This window comes from Molothrus aeneus, chromosome 16 (genome assembly GCF_037042795.1).
Source record: "Molothrus aeneus isolate 106 chromosome 16, BPBGC_Maene_1.0, whole genome shotgun sequence".
NCBI lineage: Eukaryota > Metazoa > Chordata > Aves > Passeriformes > Icteridae > Molothrus > Molothrus aeneus.
In genome coordinates, this window is record NC_089661.1 from 9,032,949 (window position 1) to 9,050,695 (window position 17,747).

Sequence of the window (17,747 nt, forward strand, 5' to 3'; positions counted from 1 at the left end):
AGTGTTTGATATTCCATCACTGCTGTATTGTACTTTAAGGACATTTAAAGATCAAATGAGGGAGCTTACACTATTAACTGTTTAGTCAGTCTCAGTGACATTTAACCAGACAAAAAAAGGATTTTTTTAATACCAATCTCACCTGCCATAGGATCAGCACCAGGTGATAATATAAAAATCAAAGGGGCACAACAATTTGAGTCACTGTAACTTCTTCCAAGATCAAATGTAGGTGGTTCAATGAATGTTCTTCCCATGTTTTCCACGATGAAGATCTGCACTGCCGGGACAATTTTGTCAGGTCGCAAACACCTGAGAATAGCCATGCGATCTAACCCTGTCAGTGAGTTCCAGTCATCTGGGAAGGCTTCCTCATGGGGCCTGACAGAGTCATAGATTGGCTTCCACTTGGAAGAATTGTCTCTGACATGTTCCATTAGTCCCTGCAGATTGGTCAGGCAAGATGCACGAACGAGCTCGGCCCATGATTTGTTGGACAGCCAGTCTGGAGCTGGATTGGGGTAAGGATTATCAAGAGCAACACCTCCTGTCAGGAGGAAACGCCAAACTGCATCATCTATCTGGCCTTTTCCCTTCATAATGCCTACTGTTAGAAGGAAGGAGAACAACAGCTTGTCCTTTTCAAACAGTGAACGACAGACATTGTTGTAGATGCTCACTGTGAAATGGTCAGTTATGTTTTTAATTCTCTCCTGTAAACGTCCACTCTTAACGCTCTTAGCAATAGATTGAACATACAAGTTAATGAACCAAATCAATGAATACTGGTACATAGGTTCAATGTTAGCCAGATCAGAGATGCAAAAGAAGACAACAGCTGAATGAACAGCAACTGGCTTATATCCCATTCGAGTAGAATCTATTTCCTTCTCAGTTACAGAGGCAATTTGTTGCTTTTCAGAGATTTCTGCAGATAACTCCTTGGATGAAGACAAAATATTAATTGCTGTTTCATCCTCTAAGATGTTTCCTTCTGAATGGGAAAGGACCTCCAGAATTTTATCTTCTAATTCCTTTAGCTGTTTCTTATTGGCTGCACTTTCTAGAATGAGTTGGTTTTTCTTTTCTTCTAGTTCAGGCTTTTCCTTTGCAGCTACAATTCCAAGAAGCTGGTCCTGAAGACCCAAAGGTGTAATCATGAAATTAAGTAGACAAACTTTCACAGCCACTTCAGGATAATAATGAGGATTTCTTAAGTGGGTTGTCATGTAAAACCTGAAGTCTCTTGAATATTCAATTATATTTTCCCCTAATTTCATGTATTCTACTCCTTGTTGTTTGAATGTTTGCTTTAATAATATAGGTTCTAAGAAAGCATCTAATTCTTCACCAATATTTTCTAGCAAGACTGGTGTCCCAAGCTGAAGAGCAGTTTCTAATGTCCTCACATAATGTGTGTCAGAGAATTTGATAACTGACAGCTTGTTAGTTTTCTCCATATTTTTTATCCACTTGTTAGCTTGCCTTTGAGGATCTATCATTAAAGCCCATCTTCTTGAGTTAGAAACAATTACACCATTGTCAATGGAAAAAGAATCAACTGGCAGTCCAGCAATCTGCCACGCACGGATTTTGACTGGATCCCCTAATGTATTACTTAAGCTGAAATCACTGGAGCACGGAATGTTCTTTTCAATGCACAGGTCCTGCCACTGCTTTTGACATTGTAGGCGATAATCAACAGTAAAGGCTCCCAAATAAGCCACAGTTCCCGATGACAATAGCACATCCCCTACTAGGTCTATGTACTGAATTCCTAACAACCGTGCAGCTTCTGTCCACCTGTCCTTCTCTCCACCCAGACCACTGATCAGCTGCTCAGCTCTCACAAGCTTTAGTGAACAACGTTCAATATTATTCTCTAACTCTATCTTTTTGTTATTCATTTCATCAAACTCATCTTGCAAAGCTTGGAGGCGATCAACAACCTCCTTGAGTTCTGCTTGTTTCACCTGCAGCTTCTGCATTTGAACGTCCAGGATGGCTTCAGCCTCTTGCAGGCGCTCGCGCTTTGGGGCCACCACTTTCTGCACACGGTCATAGACCTCCATGGCTCGCACCCACTTGCAGAGGCCTTCACAGGCAGATGAGACATTTTTTACAACCTCTGGCTGAAAATCTGGGTGATTCATAAACTTTTCTCTGATTTTCTTCATTATAGGAGGAGGAATGTTATCCTTGTCGTATGTCTTTAGTCTGTCAAGGAACTTAATATCTGAAAGAAGTTTCTTGGCTGGCCCCCAGAAGTCTTCAATCATTTTACCTATATTGCAAATAAGACTAAAATCAGGCTCAATACAGGCATGTTCAAACTGAAAAAAATACTTTGAAACATCGTATGAAGAATTAACATCAATGATATGGCAATGGAGTTTTACTATGCAAAGACTATTAAATAGTTTGGGAAAATCAATACCTAAAGGAATTAATACAAGACCTTCAGCATCACTAACCAATGTCATGGTTATTAACTGCATTATTAATTCTAAATCAACCAAGCACATTAAGGGAAACAAATTACTATACAGTCTTTCTTAGCATCATCTATTAGATAAATCAGTAACTGTACAACTATTCCTTCTTCATCTAGATAAAATCATTTTGGATGAAAGGCATTTGTATAATTCTTATTTTTAATTAGGAAGGGTTGAACTGTATAGGTAGAAGAAGGGTTGAACTGTATAGGTATAAGGCAGAGGAAAGAAAAGGGACTCTTTTCTACCTTGCAAATCCTGTGCAATCCCACAATAGCAACATTAAACCACACAGAAAAATCTTGTTAGAATAATCACCTATGGCAGAGGTATAACTAGAATTCCCTTTCCCAGCACAACAGATAGTTTGGAAGCAGGGATTACAAGGGGAAACATGGGCAGATGGTGCACAGCACACCTCCAGCACCCACAGTTCCTCAAGGCAATGCAAATCTCAAGGCTGGGTCAAAGCAGGTTGAAGAGATGACTTTGTGCTGGTGTCTGAGATCACATTTACAAAGCTTGTACAACAGTGTCAGGCAAGGGCAGTATGTTAGCATGCCAAAAGCAGCTCTCCACTACTCAGTGTACTTGTCACTGCCAGCAAAATGCACCTCCAGTGCACACAGCTGCATTCATGCCAGAAGAACCTCACCAGCACACCACAGCAGCACCCACCCATTCCTGGGGCAGGAATAACAAAAGCTGTGTCATTACCGCTGCCACTGGGGTCGGGTTTCCTCTCTGCTTTAACTGCCCTCATGACACAGATACTCTCCATGACAAGCTTGACAGGACCAGGTGGATTCTGCATGGACTTCACAAGAGTGATGTCAGAAGGATTCAGGGTGTTTAGAGCTGCCTCTGCTGCCTCCAGAGCTGGCATAGCCTCTGCAAGGTCTGCTTCACATTCGTCCTGCAAAGACATAGGGCAGAAAGCTGTAAAAACCTTCAGCCAGGACCAGGCCTGCAGCCTGATCACCCCACTAGAGCACAGCCTCACAGAACCTTCTCTCTTCTTCAATACCCATTAACCAGACTCTTCACAACATTGTGTTTCTAGGAGAGAAAACTGCTTGCACAATTTGACTGCACAGTTTAAAGAGGGAAGGTTTGTAGATAAATTAGTAACTTCCATAAACTGAACTGATAGTTGAAAAAGTCAGACAAGCTTTCAAGATCAAAGTCTCTCTGGTTTAGCAATGAGAATTAAAATAAATACTAGATACAGTAGATACAGTTGTTCTTATTTAAATTTTACAGTGCTGATCAGGTGAAAAATGGATACTGTGTAGCTTAAATTCTTTATCATATACTCTGATCTCAGCAATAATCCATATTAAATATCACTGACATTTACAACTAGTTACAGAAAAAATATTGAGGAATCTTGAGGCTTCCCACAGGAAATTCTGTGTTACAGACATCTGGCTGTGGCATTACCTCTAAAGTTATTCCTAATAGGACTACATGCAGCATATGCCAAATTAACTCAGCTAACTCTAAATTAACTGTCTTTGGGTCTGGAAACAGTTAAACTCATTATTCAATCTGCTGAAAATGAGAATATATTAGTAGAGAAATAAGAGCTATAGAGCTTTTGGAACGTGAACTGGAAAGGGAAGCTATGCAGGACTGTGAGATGCAGTCAGACTCCAAACAGCCTGAATTTACTGTTTCTATTAGGAGTGTCATTCATCATCTGCAATTTTGTTACTTTAAGAGCTCGGCTCACCCCATTAACACATCATCACATTATCACAGCTCCCATTTACTTGGAACCCATCCTGCTCCAGGCCCAAGCCCTTGTGCTCTACCTTAATACCCTGGGCAACAGCGGCTGCATCATTGGCCTCTTTTTCATCTGCTGACACTATTGCCTTTTTTGCATCTACTTCAGCTGTTTCCTTTTCAATCTTCACCATCATTTTATCTGTTTCTGCAGATGTTTTAATCAGTTCAGGCTGAAGGTCAGTCAGCTCTTTCTGCATGTCTGCAACCTGATGAATACAACAAGAAATCAAGAAGAAATCTGTGCAAACATTGCATGCATTTCGCATCTTGATGTCTTAGGAATAAAGATAGGAAACCCCTATAGTAATACAATCTAAAAAGGACATTTGATCTAAAGAATTAGTTCTCTAGTTTATTTTTGCTATGAGCTGTTTCATTTAATTGATTAGATTTTGAAAGGTATATTTATCATCATCTATGCAATACACTTTCTTTTTTAAGATTTTAAGAAAATAATTAAATTTATAATATTTATTCCTTCAACATTTAATGAGTACCTTCATTTTAATTTTGTTTTCTATTAAGAACTATAATCCAAATGTAGAAATCACAGTTTCTTCAACTTACTAAGCAGAAATCTAACTTTCCCTGCAGGCTTTCTACAGAAAGCTATCAATAGAATCATGAATATAGTGAAGAACAAATTAATAAATTTTATTTTTGTAAGTTTCAACCACACAGACCCCACACTGAAGTATGCCTATGGCACATATTCAGCATCTTCATCTGAAACTTACTTGTGAAGATGCAAATTCAAGCTTTTCAAGTCCCATAAGATAACGAGTCCTCATCATGTCAACTTCCTCCCTTTTTCTGTTCAGCAAGGACTTGAAGGTGAGAATCAGCTCCACGTAGGAAGTTGGTGTCACGTAGTTGTGTCTGCGCAGTGTCGCGTAGTAGCCAACAGAAAGGTCTCTCACACTTTCTTGGAAATATTTGCACACTGACACAACCCTAGGGGGAAATTTTACCACATTACTTTGAAAATACAGTCTGTCTTTAGGTCAATTCTCAAAAAATTACTCTAAGCTTATGAAGTCATATTAGTGTTAGGGAAGGCAGAAATGTATTTTCCCCATTACTAGAAATATTATGGGCTCTTCTCAAAGAGTGATGTGGTTTTCAAAAACATCAGATACACATGTCTCCGTATCTTTGACTTGCACTGAAATCCCAGAGTTGGCTTAGCTTTGTCCATTTATAAGGACAGATCAAATACATTGGGGGCACAAGGGGCAGGGGAACAAACTTTTGCTTCACATGTTTCTTGAGAAATAAACTCATACTCTTTTCTAATGTCATCTTTGAGCTCAATATCCTCTAAAAACTTGTTAGCAACCATTTCCAAAGCATCTGTAGGCCAGGTTTGGAACCAATCAATGGTGCAGCAGTTTATCAGTGAAGGGAACATCCGTAATCGATTCCGAAATGCATCACCAATAGGACTCATGGCTGCAAAAATAAAAACATGATCGTTACCTAAGTTTCTTAGCAGCTAGGAAGCAGAAAAACAAATAAACCTAAATAAAAACATTCTAAGAAACATTATATACAGACCTAAGACAATATGCAAATTTTTCTTCACCCTCTCAATAAAGAAATTGTACATAGCAAGGGGAGTGGCTTCAATTTTCCTGTTCTCCATCCTTGCTGCACCTTGCATTTTCTCAACAATTTCAGCTTTCTCATCCGCTGGAAAGATATTAGGCACATCCCCAGTATTTAAAAGCATGTTGATATCTTCTACGAACGATTCATCCTTTATTTGATTATCGCAGAACAAAAAGGACACATTGTTGTTACCAACACCTGCTTTCAGCATGACTTGTTTAATATCATCTTTCCATTCACTGATGCCATAGGACTTGGTGATCTCTATCTGGAAGAGCTCAAAGGAGTTCATGAAGGTGGCGAGCTTGGTCGCGCTCTGCCGGCCGCTCCCGCCAACGCCCACCAACAGCAGGTGTCCATTGTCCTGTTTCAGTACCCTGCATATCCTGGAGATGTGCTCAATGGCAAACTGGAACATGACCAGGGACATGGGGGCCTTGCTGATATTGTTGTATTCCTCAAGGTAGTATTCCATCACGCTTGTCAGCTGCTTTAGGTCTGTGATTTCATCATAAATTCTGACAGAACTGCTCGGCTTTAAATAGTCTCCAAAGAACAGAGCACGAATATTATCATCAGTGACTTTTCCAGTAGGTGAGAGATGACTCAGTACCTAGCAAAAAGACAAGAATCAACAGATAATTCTAGCTATTAGAGAATTATTTTCCTTAAAGTTGTAATAATCCTTATCTACATAGCATTAATATTGCAGAAAGCAATGCTTTTCATGTTTTAGTTACAACCTTCGTCTGGAAAATAATACTGTAGGTTGACATGCAGGTTTCCATATATGCATACCTCACAGAGAATACTGCTGTCAAATATAGGATAGTTCTAAAAAGGTTTCTCAGAAAGGTACCCACTACACCCATTGGATCATCCAAGTAATTATCTTGGGTAAAAGCACAGATAAATGCTGTGCAAGATATTCATTCCATTCCAGGTGGTCCTTTCTACTAACTCAGAATCCCTCAGAAGTTATGAATCATTCTGATATGAATACTCAATGCTGAATAGAAGATGGTCCATACTTTTTAAATTCACTGATCAAAATATTGCAAAATGCCTCCAATACTGATTTAATCTCAATGTTTAAGTATTTCTGAAAATGCATCAGTATCATCTTGCTCCCAGCACATTACCCAAAAATACCTTATTAAAGTTCTGCTTGAAGCTATTTAATGTTGTCTCTTGTACCATCTGAAAGAAAACATTCTTGTCATCGTCATCAACCAAGCGATCATAAAAAACTCTGTAAACCTCATGAACCCAAAGTCTGATCAGTTTATCTCCATCCTGAAAATGAAAATATAAAAGAATGGGTAAATATAGCTCAGGCAGGATTTGTTCAAAGAGAAAAGGTTAGAAATGTCCATCTGGACCTTGCTACACCTTGTACTAAACTCAGTGGGAATCTTTCAATCCCAAGCCATTCAGCACATGGCCCAGCATCTGCTAACTTAACTGGATTCCTCACCTAGTTACCATCCTGTCCTTCCTGCCAACACAAACTGGGACTCTCATGTCAAAGCATTTTTTCTCTACTGAATCAAATCAAATAGTATTAACAAAATGACAGCTCTCTCCCTCAGAGACAGACAGAAAACACATAACAAGGAATTCAGGGACTATTCTAATCTTAAATTCTGTAAATCTATTGAAATCGTTGTTCATGTATTATAAAAATAAACTTTTTTCACTGCTCTCTCCTACATCAATATAATGAAACTACGACTTACTTGCAAATGAGTGTGTGGACAGAGCAGAACTCCTTTAATAACCCTGGAAAAATCCCGTAGATTAAAGACATAGTGGGATTTTGAAGGAGTTGGGAGAAAATTATCAACTGCCAATTTATACAGCACCGACGTCGCTTGGACCATCATCTTACCCAGCCTTAAGAAGGAAAAGAAATACAATTTTAACTTTTGCAGATAAATCACAGGGAAAAGACAAAGTACATTGATCCCATTACCTTAGAAATGAAGCGTCAAAGCCATTGCTGAAGTGCCAGTCAGTAACTGCAGTAAAAATCTTGGTTAAAATGTCATCATTGAAAGCACAGATAGAGACAATATTCAAGTGCCGTGTGAAGCGTCCTGGAACACACACAGAAGGATGCAGAGAGATTTATTTAAATGGTCAAATATTTTTCTACCTTTCAGCTTTCTTCCTCTAGGTTTGCCTGTCATTAAAAAACATTTGAATCTGGCACCAGCTTCATGATTCTGTTTCTGGCAAATTTTTGCCCTAGCAGTGAAGCAAAAGAAATATAAACTGGACTATATTTTCTATAAGTATTTAACTTAAAACAACTGTTTTGAATATGTAAAACATGAATCATCATTACAAGGCTATTACCCAATTTAAAATTTCAGCTCACATCAGCCTTTTGATTGTGATATGACACAGTAAAACCTTTACAAAGTCAAGCATTTTGTTATTGGCTTTCACCTAAAAAGAATCAGTCTACACATGAGTAAATTTTAGAAATTTAGCTGTATCAGAAGACTTATTTTCACAAAGCCTCCTCAGAACACACATAGTTATACCTGTATCACAGTGTTTATAAGAAGCAAAGTAGCATGAAGTGCCTTATAACAATGCAGCTATATATAACCTATAATAATGAAGCTGCAGGTACATTAGGGCTTTTATTTACGTAATTTTTTCATTAGAAAATATAACCTCCCTTATGGTGCTGTGACAGGAATCATGGACTTGCAGGTAACATTCCTGTAAATAAATGCAGGCAGCCTAGCAGCCTACCTTAATAGCAGGAGATAAAATTTCAGAAGAGACTTGCCAGAGACATGGCAAGCAGATGTATTCCCTCCCTTTTCCAAATAACAGAAACCAGAAATAATCTCCATCACTAATTTTAGAATAACTTCTGTCATTCACAGTTTAATCAACTCTCAAAACTGTTTCTAATGGTGATTAATCTCCCTCTGGTAGAGGTACAGATTAGAACTTGAACATAACAGACCTGTAGTTGGAATGACCCATTCAGCGAATGCACCTGTAGATCCACCAGTTGTAGATAAATGTTGATTTTGCCATCAGCAAACCTGAACCCACTCCTTAATTTCAGTCTGCTAGACAACCACCTGCCATAGTAATGTATTTCCTACCTGTAATGTCATTCCTGCCTCCCCCAGGGGGACCCATAGCTGTGACAAGCAGGACATCTATGATACTGAGGTGGGATGAATCCTTCCTGTCGTACCAGTGCCCGTGATCAATCCATTGCCTGAGAAGCTCAATAGCTGGCTGGGCTCCATACACTTCCTTTTCAGGCATGTTTAGATCATCTATGGAAAACACAGACATTGAATAAAAAATCTCAGTGTTTGGGAATTCAGTTTTCTTCTAAGGAAAAATAACTGTGCTAGAGGTAGAAAAAGGTTGTGTGTTGTTATTCCTGCTGCCCACTGAACTAACCAAAATCAAATACCATTACACCTCACAGGCATAATTAAGGTGATGGCTTAACTAAGTGTGGCTGGTGACTTGGTTTTATTTCATGTCATGTCCCACTGCAACTCTAAGAACTATTCTGAAGACAACCATCACTTAAACCTCTCAGCAAGGGCAGTGCTAATCCTATGGTGATCCCTCTGGGTCCCTTCCAGCTCAGGAGGTTCTAGGATTCTCTGGATGCCTGAAAAAAGCACTAAGGTAATCCAGATTTACTAGTCTTGGTGAACCACTTCCTTTGCCTAAAACCAGAACAAGAATTATTTTTTTAAAATGAAATAAATATGTCTTACCCACAAAAATTATAGCTTCTTTCCCTGTTGGAGGTCCAAATAATCCTTTTCTTCTTCTGTCCAGCTTAGACATAATAATATCCTGGGTTTGGTTAGCAGATGTTCTTGCAGAGAAGTTGATGAAACTCGGGATGTATTTTTCCTTTGGAAGTTTCAGTAGAAAGTTGTTTGTTATAGCTGTTTTTCCAGTGCCAGTGGGACCCACAAAAAGCAAAGGGACATTATGATCCACATATGTTTGAAGAAAAAACATTTGTCTGGCAGTTTCCATTGTTGGAATAATCAGCTCAGATACCTGTTACACAGGAAAGTAAAATAAAACATGAAAATCAAACATCTAATACCTTAATCAACATGACTCTTTGCAAGCAACTACAGGAACCCTGTAGCACATAAAAAGTTCTATTAAAAAAGTTTTGCATTTTAAAAGTTCTGCATTTTAAAAAGTTCTATTGTCTGAAAACCTAAGCTATAACAAGGTTCTAGTAAATACCATGGCCCCACTTCTTGTTCAGGGCTTCTACAGTCAATAGCATAACCAGTATTACCTATATTATGGTTCACAAACAATATATAAAGCCTGGAGAACTACTGAGTTAAGTATGGCCTAGTTCAGTTCCCCTACTGTGCAAAGGGAAAGGAACACTGGTATGGAAATTTTTTTCTCTTCATCATTTTTTACTTAAAATTAGCAGCTGTGGCTTTGATATCAAGAAAAGATTTTTGGCAGCAGAATGAAATGCCATCATATTAAGTACATCTCTCATGTACTTAATAGACAAGACAATGGTAACTACAGTGGAATGAAAAGTTGAACAAGCTTAAGTTATCTTGAAATTTGATCTGCAGATCTCTGCTGTGCTTCCCTTCCAGTCAGTTCACAGCTGTCATCAAAATCTGAGTGCCCCTATTTGGAAATGGAGGGGATCCAGGACTCTCAGTACTGTTCCCCACATCCCAGTCTCTTTGCTTGCTTTCTCTGAATAATTCATAGTACAATATCATGAGATCAACCACTGAAAACAGAAATTAAGGAATGGAAATTCAGGATTTGGCTTTTTCCCACCATGGTTTCCCCAATATCAAATGCTGTCAGAGAACAAAGCAGAACCCAAATTTTAACCACCAGGCAACCTCAGGGCTCCATGTTCACCTGCATGCTGAACTTCCAGTGTTAGTGGTACCAGAATTGAGACAAAAGCATGAAAGGGAGCTCACAGAGACTAATGAAATGTTGCAAAGCAATCATCAAACAACTTAATATAATTATTCATACCTCTAAATTATCTAGTCAAATAATTACTTTGCATAATAAAGATAGCAATGTGCACCTTAGCCCCCGGGGCGATAACTTGCTCTTCCTTTGTGATGTAGTCTGTCCACAAGGTCCACTGCCCATGGCCACGCTTGTTAAAATAGAAGTCATAAACACTCCCTGTTAATTGAAAAACACAACATAGGAAACCCCACTGATTAAATTATAAAAATTAACTTCATTAATTTTAGTGTGAGATTTCCAAGACTGTGAGGTAATGGAAGCTTTCTAGTACACAAGATACACTCCCACCCCCCCAGTTTTACCCCCCCAGTGCCATTATCATCACCAAATGATTTTAGGTCAGATTCAGCCACAGTGTTTGAGTATAACTGGAGGCATATGCTACTCCAGGTTAAAAGAGCCAGGGAAGGGCACCCAACTGTGCAGCCCAAGGCCTGGCAGATGGTGGCTCTGCTGCAGACTTAACATCTGCCAGGCACACCAAGTGCCAAGCTTTCTTACTGCTTTATAAAAGGCCAGGTGAGCACAGTTATGAAGAAGCACCTTTTTCTGGGAAGATATTGCTTTTGTTAATCTTCACATTTTTAGGGCGTGGGTTTTGCTCGTTCATTCCATTGAGCAAGTTGCGGTAAAACGAATCAAATTTTCTTCTGCTGTCTGCATCGATGATCCCTCCAATTGTCCACACCAAAGCAAAAAGGAAAAGGCCCTGCAGCCATGAGGTGATCTGCTGAGCAGACATGGTTTCACTGTCCTCTTCATCACATTCCTTAATTTCATCTAAAACATATATTTTGAATTTTAGTTAAAAGCCAGTAATAACCATAAATCCCAATTCAAAATGCATTTTTGCAAAAGTATCCTGAGGTAAAAGTAGAGCACTGTCTGCAGTGGAATGAAGCCAATCTACAAATGGAGGATCTTGTCTGTGTAAGATACTGTTTACAAATAAAAATGAAATTAGAAGAAAAATAGTCCTAACTCTTTTCTTCAGATGGTAGCAAACAGCAACCAAAACATAGAACACACTTGCAAGATCATGTTTAGTTTCGTAATGACACCAGTTTCCAAATGTGAAAGCTCTGTATTGTAAAGACCTATTAATAATACTGATCAGTGAGATCACTGACTGTGTTATATGAACTCAACAGTAAGGAGTTCCTTTGATATTTCCTTGCATCTTATAAGATGCATTTTGTCCTGGGACATGGCAGGAAAAAAAAAGAAGAATTGAAATAAAACCCAGGCGGCTTAGGGTACTTACCAAGGAGAGAAGAATAGAGTTTCATCAAGCTGTTACTCAGGTGAAGAGAGGACGTTTTTACCATGAATTTGCAATGATGGTCAATAAAATCTAAACAAGGCTCAACTAGCCACATAAACAAGTCATCGACCTACCAGGAGAAAAGGAAACAGCTGTGTGACAATGCAGAACTTGCCACATTCCCCACTGCCCCTCAATTCACCCTCAGTCAAACATAAGGCATCAGAAATTGGCAGAGAGATCAGGAAAGGGCCCGTGTGAGGCAGTACTGAAATGTTCACAACATCACACCATCACTGTCTGATGGTGAAAACAAGATGCTTGTAACACAGAGAAGTTTCCAGCCGGAATTCTGTTACCCAGTTACTAATCCAGACAGCAGAGCAGAAGCTCAGCCTAGAGAGACTCCTGTTTTGTTTAGGCAACAACAAAATTATTCCAACAGAAACAAAGGCAAGGGTTTCATCCTCCCTTAAAGAGAGGCCCCCTAGAGAGGACCAAACACAGATACTGTGCCACAGCAGAAATTCCAGCATGCTGGGGCTGACGGGGGCCTGCAGGAGTGCCACAGCATGAGGGTAAATACTGACCATGGTGGTATCTGCTCTGTGAACTCAAACTGGAAAACAGGACAGAAATCAGGACCTAACCTTTTCCCAGGGACTAGTACTCAGGGAGATGCACTAAAGGGTCAGGCTACCTGTTGCTTAAGGAATAATTACTTTACTCTGATGAGCTAAGAAAACTATAAATAAAGAACTCTTCTAGTCTTGGTACTTCTTTGGATTTTGATTCTAATTTCCTGCAAAAACTCAAAGGGAGTCTTCTCAAATCATATAAATAAGTTTTCTACAGCTCCAATCCTAATATTATTCCAATTATTTTACTAGATTTTAATGCCCAGTAATAGGGATTTTAAATTTTCATTAAAAGCTGATTCTCACCAACACCTATTTTTATTTGCATCTACAGAAAACATTGCACTATACACAGCACAAAGAGCTCTCCTTCATAAAAGAAATGAGGTGAAAAAGGTTTTGAAGACTAAACTGTTAATGGTAATAACAAAAAAGGTTTGATTCTGCATGCCTGCCTTCAAGTGGGCAAACTGTGAATGTCACCTTATAGTTCATCTTCTAATTAGACCTGTGCAAAAAATGAAGTCTCGCACCAGCTGTCGGTGTTCTTCCTGCAGGTTTGGAGGCAGAGTTTTCATGTAGGAATCCTTCAGTGGCTTCCAACCCAACTGTTGTGGGTCCATATAGATCATACCACACCTGGGAAGAACAAACACCTGTGGTAGAGGAATGCATGTGCAAGGTGGGACAGTTGAACCTTGAGTGCTCTCACATTACCTGCTGACAGTTGCTGGAGATGCCTGCTCCAAGTCCGCTGGCTCAAAGATTAAACTCATTTTTGAGCTCATCTGAATTATTTCACCACTCATTAAGCATAACTGGAAGAAGAACATCACATAAACATGGTCTAGTCATGTTAATGCTGATCATACAGTCAAAGCAATGTCTGTCATAAAATCACTGAACATTCCACTTAGTGTCACTCCTCATTCATTCATTTGTATCCTTACAATACATGATATTTTTATGACCTTGCCTCAACTTTTCCATGTCTTACTGTAAGGCTTGCAGAGGCACAGAGAACAATGCTCTAACTTTAAATAACTCTGCAAGAAAAGGCAGTTACGACCTGCAGCTTTTTAAAAATTCACTTATTTTCGAGGTAATTTAAGCAAGTTCAGTTTTCAGTCACAGAACTGAGTCCATGTATTTCCGTTTCCTAAAAGGGTCAATAAAAAAGCCTCAATGATCAGCCTCATTTCAATAAAGAAAGAGGAAGATAAGGCTTCTAGGAAGAAGTAATGGATTAATATTATCTAACACCATCTAAAGCCACTCACACAACTGGGGAAATAAAGCAGTGCTTTTAGGCACATCAGCCTTTCCTGAATTTCACACCTCCTTTGACTAATGCAGTAGCAGTATTGCTACTACTAAAATTAAATATGTTTATTCAAGGATGAGGGTAAGGGCAAAAACTAGGCTACCTTTTTATTATCATCCAGCACAGTGTTCATGTTCTCTATCCAAACTGCATCCACAGGGCCATCAAAAATAATCCACTTGCGATCTTCTGTGGTAGAAGATGCTTGTTCCCTGAAGGCCTTGGCAAGAACTCCATCTGACCACTCGTGACTTACAGGATCAAAACTGCCATACAACTGCCCCATAGTAATGGCTTTGGGATTAATAACTTTGTACTCAACAGCAAACTCATCCATGGCGTTCGCTGTGTAAAAAGGCAAATACATGAGCTTGAGAATGTGATAGGTTAGTTTTATTCAATAGCTGAACAAGATGATTCATGAGGATCCTACTCCATCTCAAAGCAAAGAACTCAGATATCTAGCACCTAGGTAGCAGTAAATAAGAAATTCCCTTACTTGTACAAGCTAAGCAAGAAGTCTGCTGTAAAAAAACACATGAAAAAAAGAAAAAGCAGAGCAGCGCAGATTTCATATATTTATGGGAGCTACTTACAATATCCTATCAGAGCTAATTTTTTCAAGAGTATTATGCTCAAATAAAATGCCTAAAAAATGCAGAAAAAGATAAACACATTAGTATGGCTTACTGTTCCAGTAGATGTAGAGAAAAATACTATCAGACAAATATACCAGACAAAAATAGTTCAATTAATAGAAATTCTGCAGTCAAGAAAGGAGAGTATAGGACAATTAACAACCTCAGCATATCTCAGCAAAGCAAAAATAACAGTCACAGAATTGACTTCACTGAATGAGAAGCTTGTGGCTGGGCAATGTTACCTGCACACAGATCAGCCAGGGCTCCAGCCAGCACTTTGTATGAACTGGTTTTCCCACTCATAGGATCTCCAACAATCATGAAACCATGGCGCACCAGCATCATTTCATACACCTGCCAGGGACAGGAGAGCCTCTCCTTAGATGGCAATAAAGAAGTGTTATGTGTTATGTGAATGAAAATAGAAGTCTCCCTCCTGCATTTAGATGTGGCATAACCAGATCTCTGCACTCTGCTGGCTGACCGAAGTCTTAATCCAAACCAGAGGGCAGTCATGCTTTTATGGCAATTCTCACTGAAACAATTTAAGAAGCTGTTTTCCCCAGGCATCCTCCCCTTCTCCTTGCTAAATGTCATCCCCCAACTGCACCAGCAGCACTGTACAGGGTGTGAGGTGTGAAGTCTGAACTGCTGTTGGAGAGGCCACTGATGACCCTGGCACAGGCCGCACATTTTTACCCTTGGCATTACCCTGTCACCAGGCTGCACAAGAAAAAAGGTTAAGTATTGTTTAAAAGGTCCCCAGTACTAGTAAATGGGAGGCAGTGGGAACACAGGGCTGGAAGTGAAGCATCAGCAAGGTCACCTCTTTCAAGACTTCTCAAGGAGACTGTACAGAACTAGGAACAGAGCCTGACTCCCAGTCCAGCATTCTGTTCACTAGGCTACACTGCCTCTGTTAGTAACAGATTCAGTTTAATTTTCTATCCTGAAGCACAAGCCCTACAATGTGGCTGCACATGTTAGCTCCTTCACAGACTGAATTACAAAATCACTATGATCAAAGTGGGCTTTTATTCCATGATTTGTACTCTGTAAAAATACCCCATTTGAAAATTCCATTAATTGGTAAGGAAACTATTAGCTATTCATGACACAGACAGTGTATGTGTATTCCATGACACAGACAGTGAATGAAGAATGTTTCTGCTCTCATGCTTTTCTTCCCCAGAAGTATGTGAAAATAAACCTGAATAATTTTTCCAATGAACCATGGCACTGGTTGAAGATTCAATTTTTCAATATTTTCAGTTAGTGCCTTGATAAATACGTCATAGTCTGGTGTAGGAAGAACCACTCCAGGAAACAGGTCAGATATGATACCCTGTTAAGGAGAGACAGCATAGAACACTATTTAAACACAGGTTACAGAAAGAGAAAATTCCCAAGTAAAACAATATTCATACAGATAACAGGAGCTTAAAACCAAATGTCCTCAGCTAGACAAAACTAAATTCTAGGCAAACTGTAGCCATGGAAGTATTCTGTACACATGAAAGAGAAACCTGTGCCTGCAGGTTTTCATAAATACCTTGCTATTGCTTTGCAAATTTGCCCCCATCAGGATCACACAAAATGATGTGGAAGTAGTTGAAAGAATTTCAGTAATTAAATAGAATGGTATGTGTTCCAAAACTTCAGAGCAGTGACTCTGGCCATGCTTCTACCCTAGCTTTTAGTCCTCAATATTGGGTGCTTTGTATCTTAATTTATTTGCTATTAAAGCAGCATGCAAAGAGAAACATCATTTTCATTCTGAACTCAAATTTCTAAATGACCTTAACTTAATTACCCACATCTCTTTTGGAGCACAAAGTCAGAAAACAAACTTCAAAAAATGGTTTTTTTGTGAATGAAACAGCACAAGATTATTTTTAACAAGATATCATATAAACATTTTATAGGCTAACTTTAAAGGCACCATTGAAAGCTTGCTTTTCAAAATAATCCTAACAAAACCAAAGAGTTCCTCTAGATCAGTGGACTAAAATAACTCTGTACTGATACGGCATCATCTAGATCAAACTGTTCCAAATTAAGATAATGACCTGTTTCTCTGAGTTCTTATAACAGATCTCGTCATCATAAAACCCAAAACACACTGGCCTGATACCTTACCTGAAACAATGGCACATCCTGGGACAAGAACTTGGCCAAGTTAACATCCATCAGAGCCCGAAGCAACAGCACACTTTCATTTTCAGTTGGGTACTTCAGTTTTAGGTTCCCAGCAGCTGTCAGGACAGATTTCACTGCACGCATCCCATAATCATAGTGGTGCTGAGATGACAACTGCTCCGAGCACAAACGGTAAGTGGCAACAATTTTCTGGGCAAGACTGTGGATAATAAAATATAACATGTAGGGTAAAAATATCTCACCATGCAAGGAAAAGAATTCACCTTCCTTTATACACAAAGTATCTGCAGTGATTCTAAGACACAGCAGCTGACAAGATGGCCCAAGCACCTGGGAAGCAAGACTGTGGAAAAATGCCATGCCACAGGATGTGTGCATCATCTAGGAATTCTGTATGATATTTTGATACATTTTCGAAATGATTCTGTGCAGAAGTGCACATCTGGCAGAATGAGGTGGAAAATGAGAATTGACAAGAAAGCAGGAGATTAAAAAGTCCTTTCTAGAGAAACAAAACATGGACAGCCTTCCATATATGCCACAAACACACGTATATGCCTTATAGAGGAATGAAGTATATCAGACTCAACTAAGGTAGAAAATTCAGCATGTCTTACCTCTTAGAGTCCAGAAATCCCATTGAATAAAGTGAAATTTCCCCAATCAAGGCATAATCTGGGACCATCATGGCAACTGTTCGGAACAGTGCCTGCAAAGAAAAAGGTAAGATACTAACTTTTGACTGGGGAATACTGTAATAAATTGTGC

At 39.2% G+C, this 17,747-nt stretch overlaps 1 protein-coding gene across 1 annotated transcript in view; it reads right to left on the minus strand.

The window, feature by feature from the left end:
* Nucleotides 1-17,747, minus strand: part of DNAH3 (dynein axonemal heavy chain 3) — a 50,748-nt gene that overhangs the window by 8,676 nt on the left and 24,325 nt on the right. The window contains exons 31-51 of the mRNA XM_066560984.1: nt 17,597-17,688; nt 16,959-17,178; nt 16,030-16,164; nt 15,062-15,173; nt 14,282-14,523; nt 13,572-13,672; nt 13,388-13,493; nt 12,217-12,346; nt 11,496-11,732; nt 11,005-11,108; nt 9,674-9,968; nt 9,035-9,214; nt 7,876-7,999; nt 7,640-7,796; nt 7,053-7,196; nt 5,847-6,513; nt 5,576-5,741; nt 5,027-5,243; nt 4,313-4,495; nt 3,213-3,411; nt 143-2,284 (exon numbers count right to left, since the gene is read on the minus strand). Of these exons, the coding sequence (XP_066417081.1) occupies nt 143-2,284; nt 3,213-3,411; nt 4,313-4,495; nt 5,027-5,243; nt 5,576-5,741; nt 5,847-6,513; nt 7,053-7,196; nt 7,640-7,796; nt 7,876-7,999; nt 9,035-9,214; nt 9,674-9,968; nt 11,005-11,108; nt 11,496-11,732; nt 12,217-12,346; nt 13,388-13,493; nt 13,572-13,672; nt 14,282-14,523; nt 15,062-15,173; nt 16,030-16,164; nt 16,959-17,178; nt 17,597-17,688 (5,953 nt within the window). The remainder of the gene's footprint in view (nt 1-142; nt 2,285-3,212; nt 3,412-4,312; nt 4,496-5,026; nt 5,244-5,575; nt 5,742-5,846; nt 6,514-7,052; nt 7,197-7,639; nt 7,797-7,875; nt 8,000-9,034; nt 9,215-9,673; nt 9,969-11,004; nt 11,109-11,495; nt 11,733-12,216; nt 12,347-13,387; nt 13,494-13,571; nt 13,673-14,281; nt 14,524-15,061; nt 15,174-16,029; nt 16,165-16,958; nt 17,179-17,596; nt 17,689-17,747) is intronic.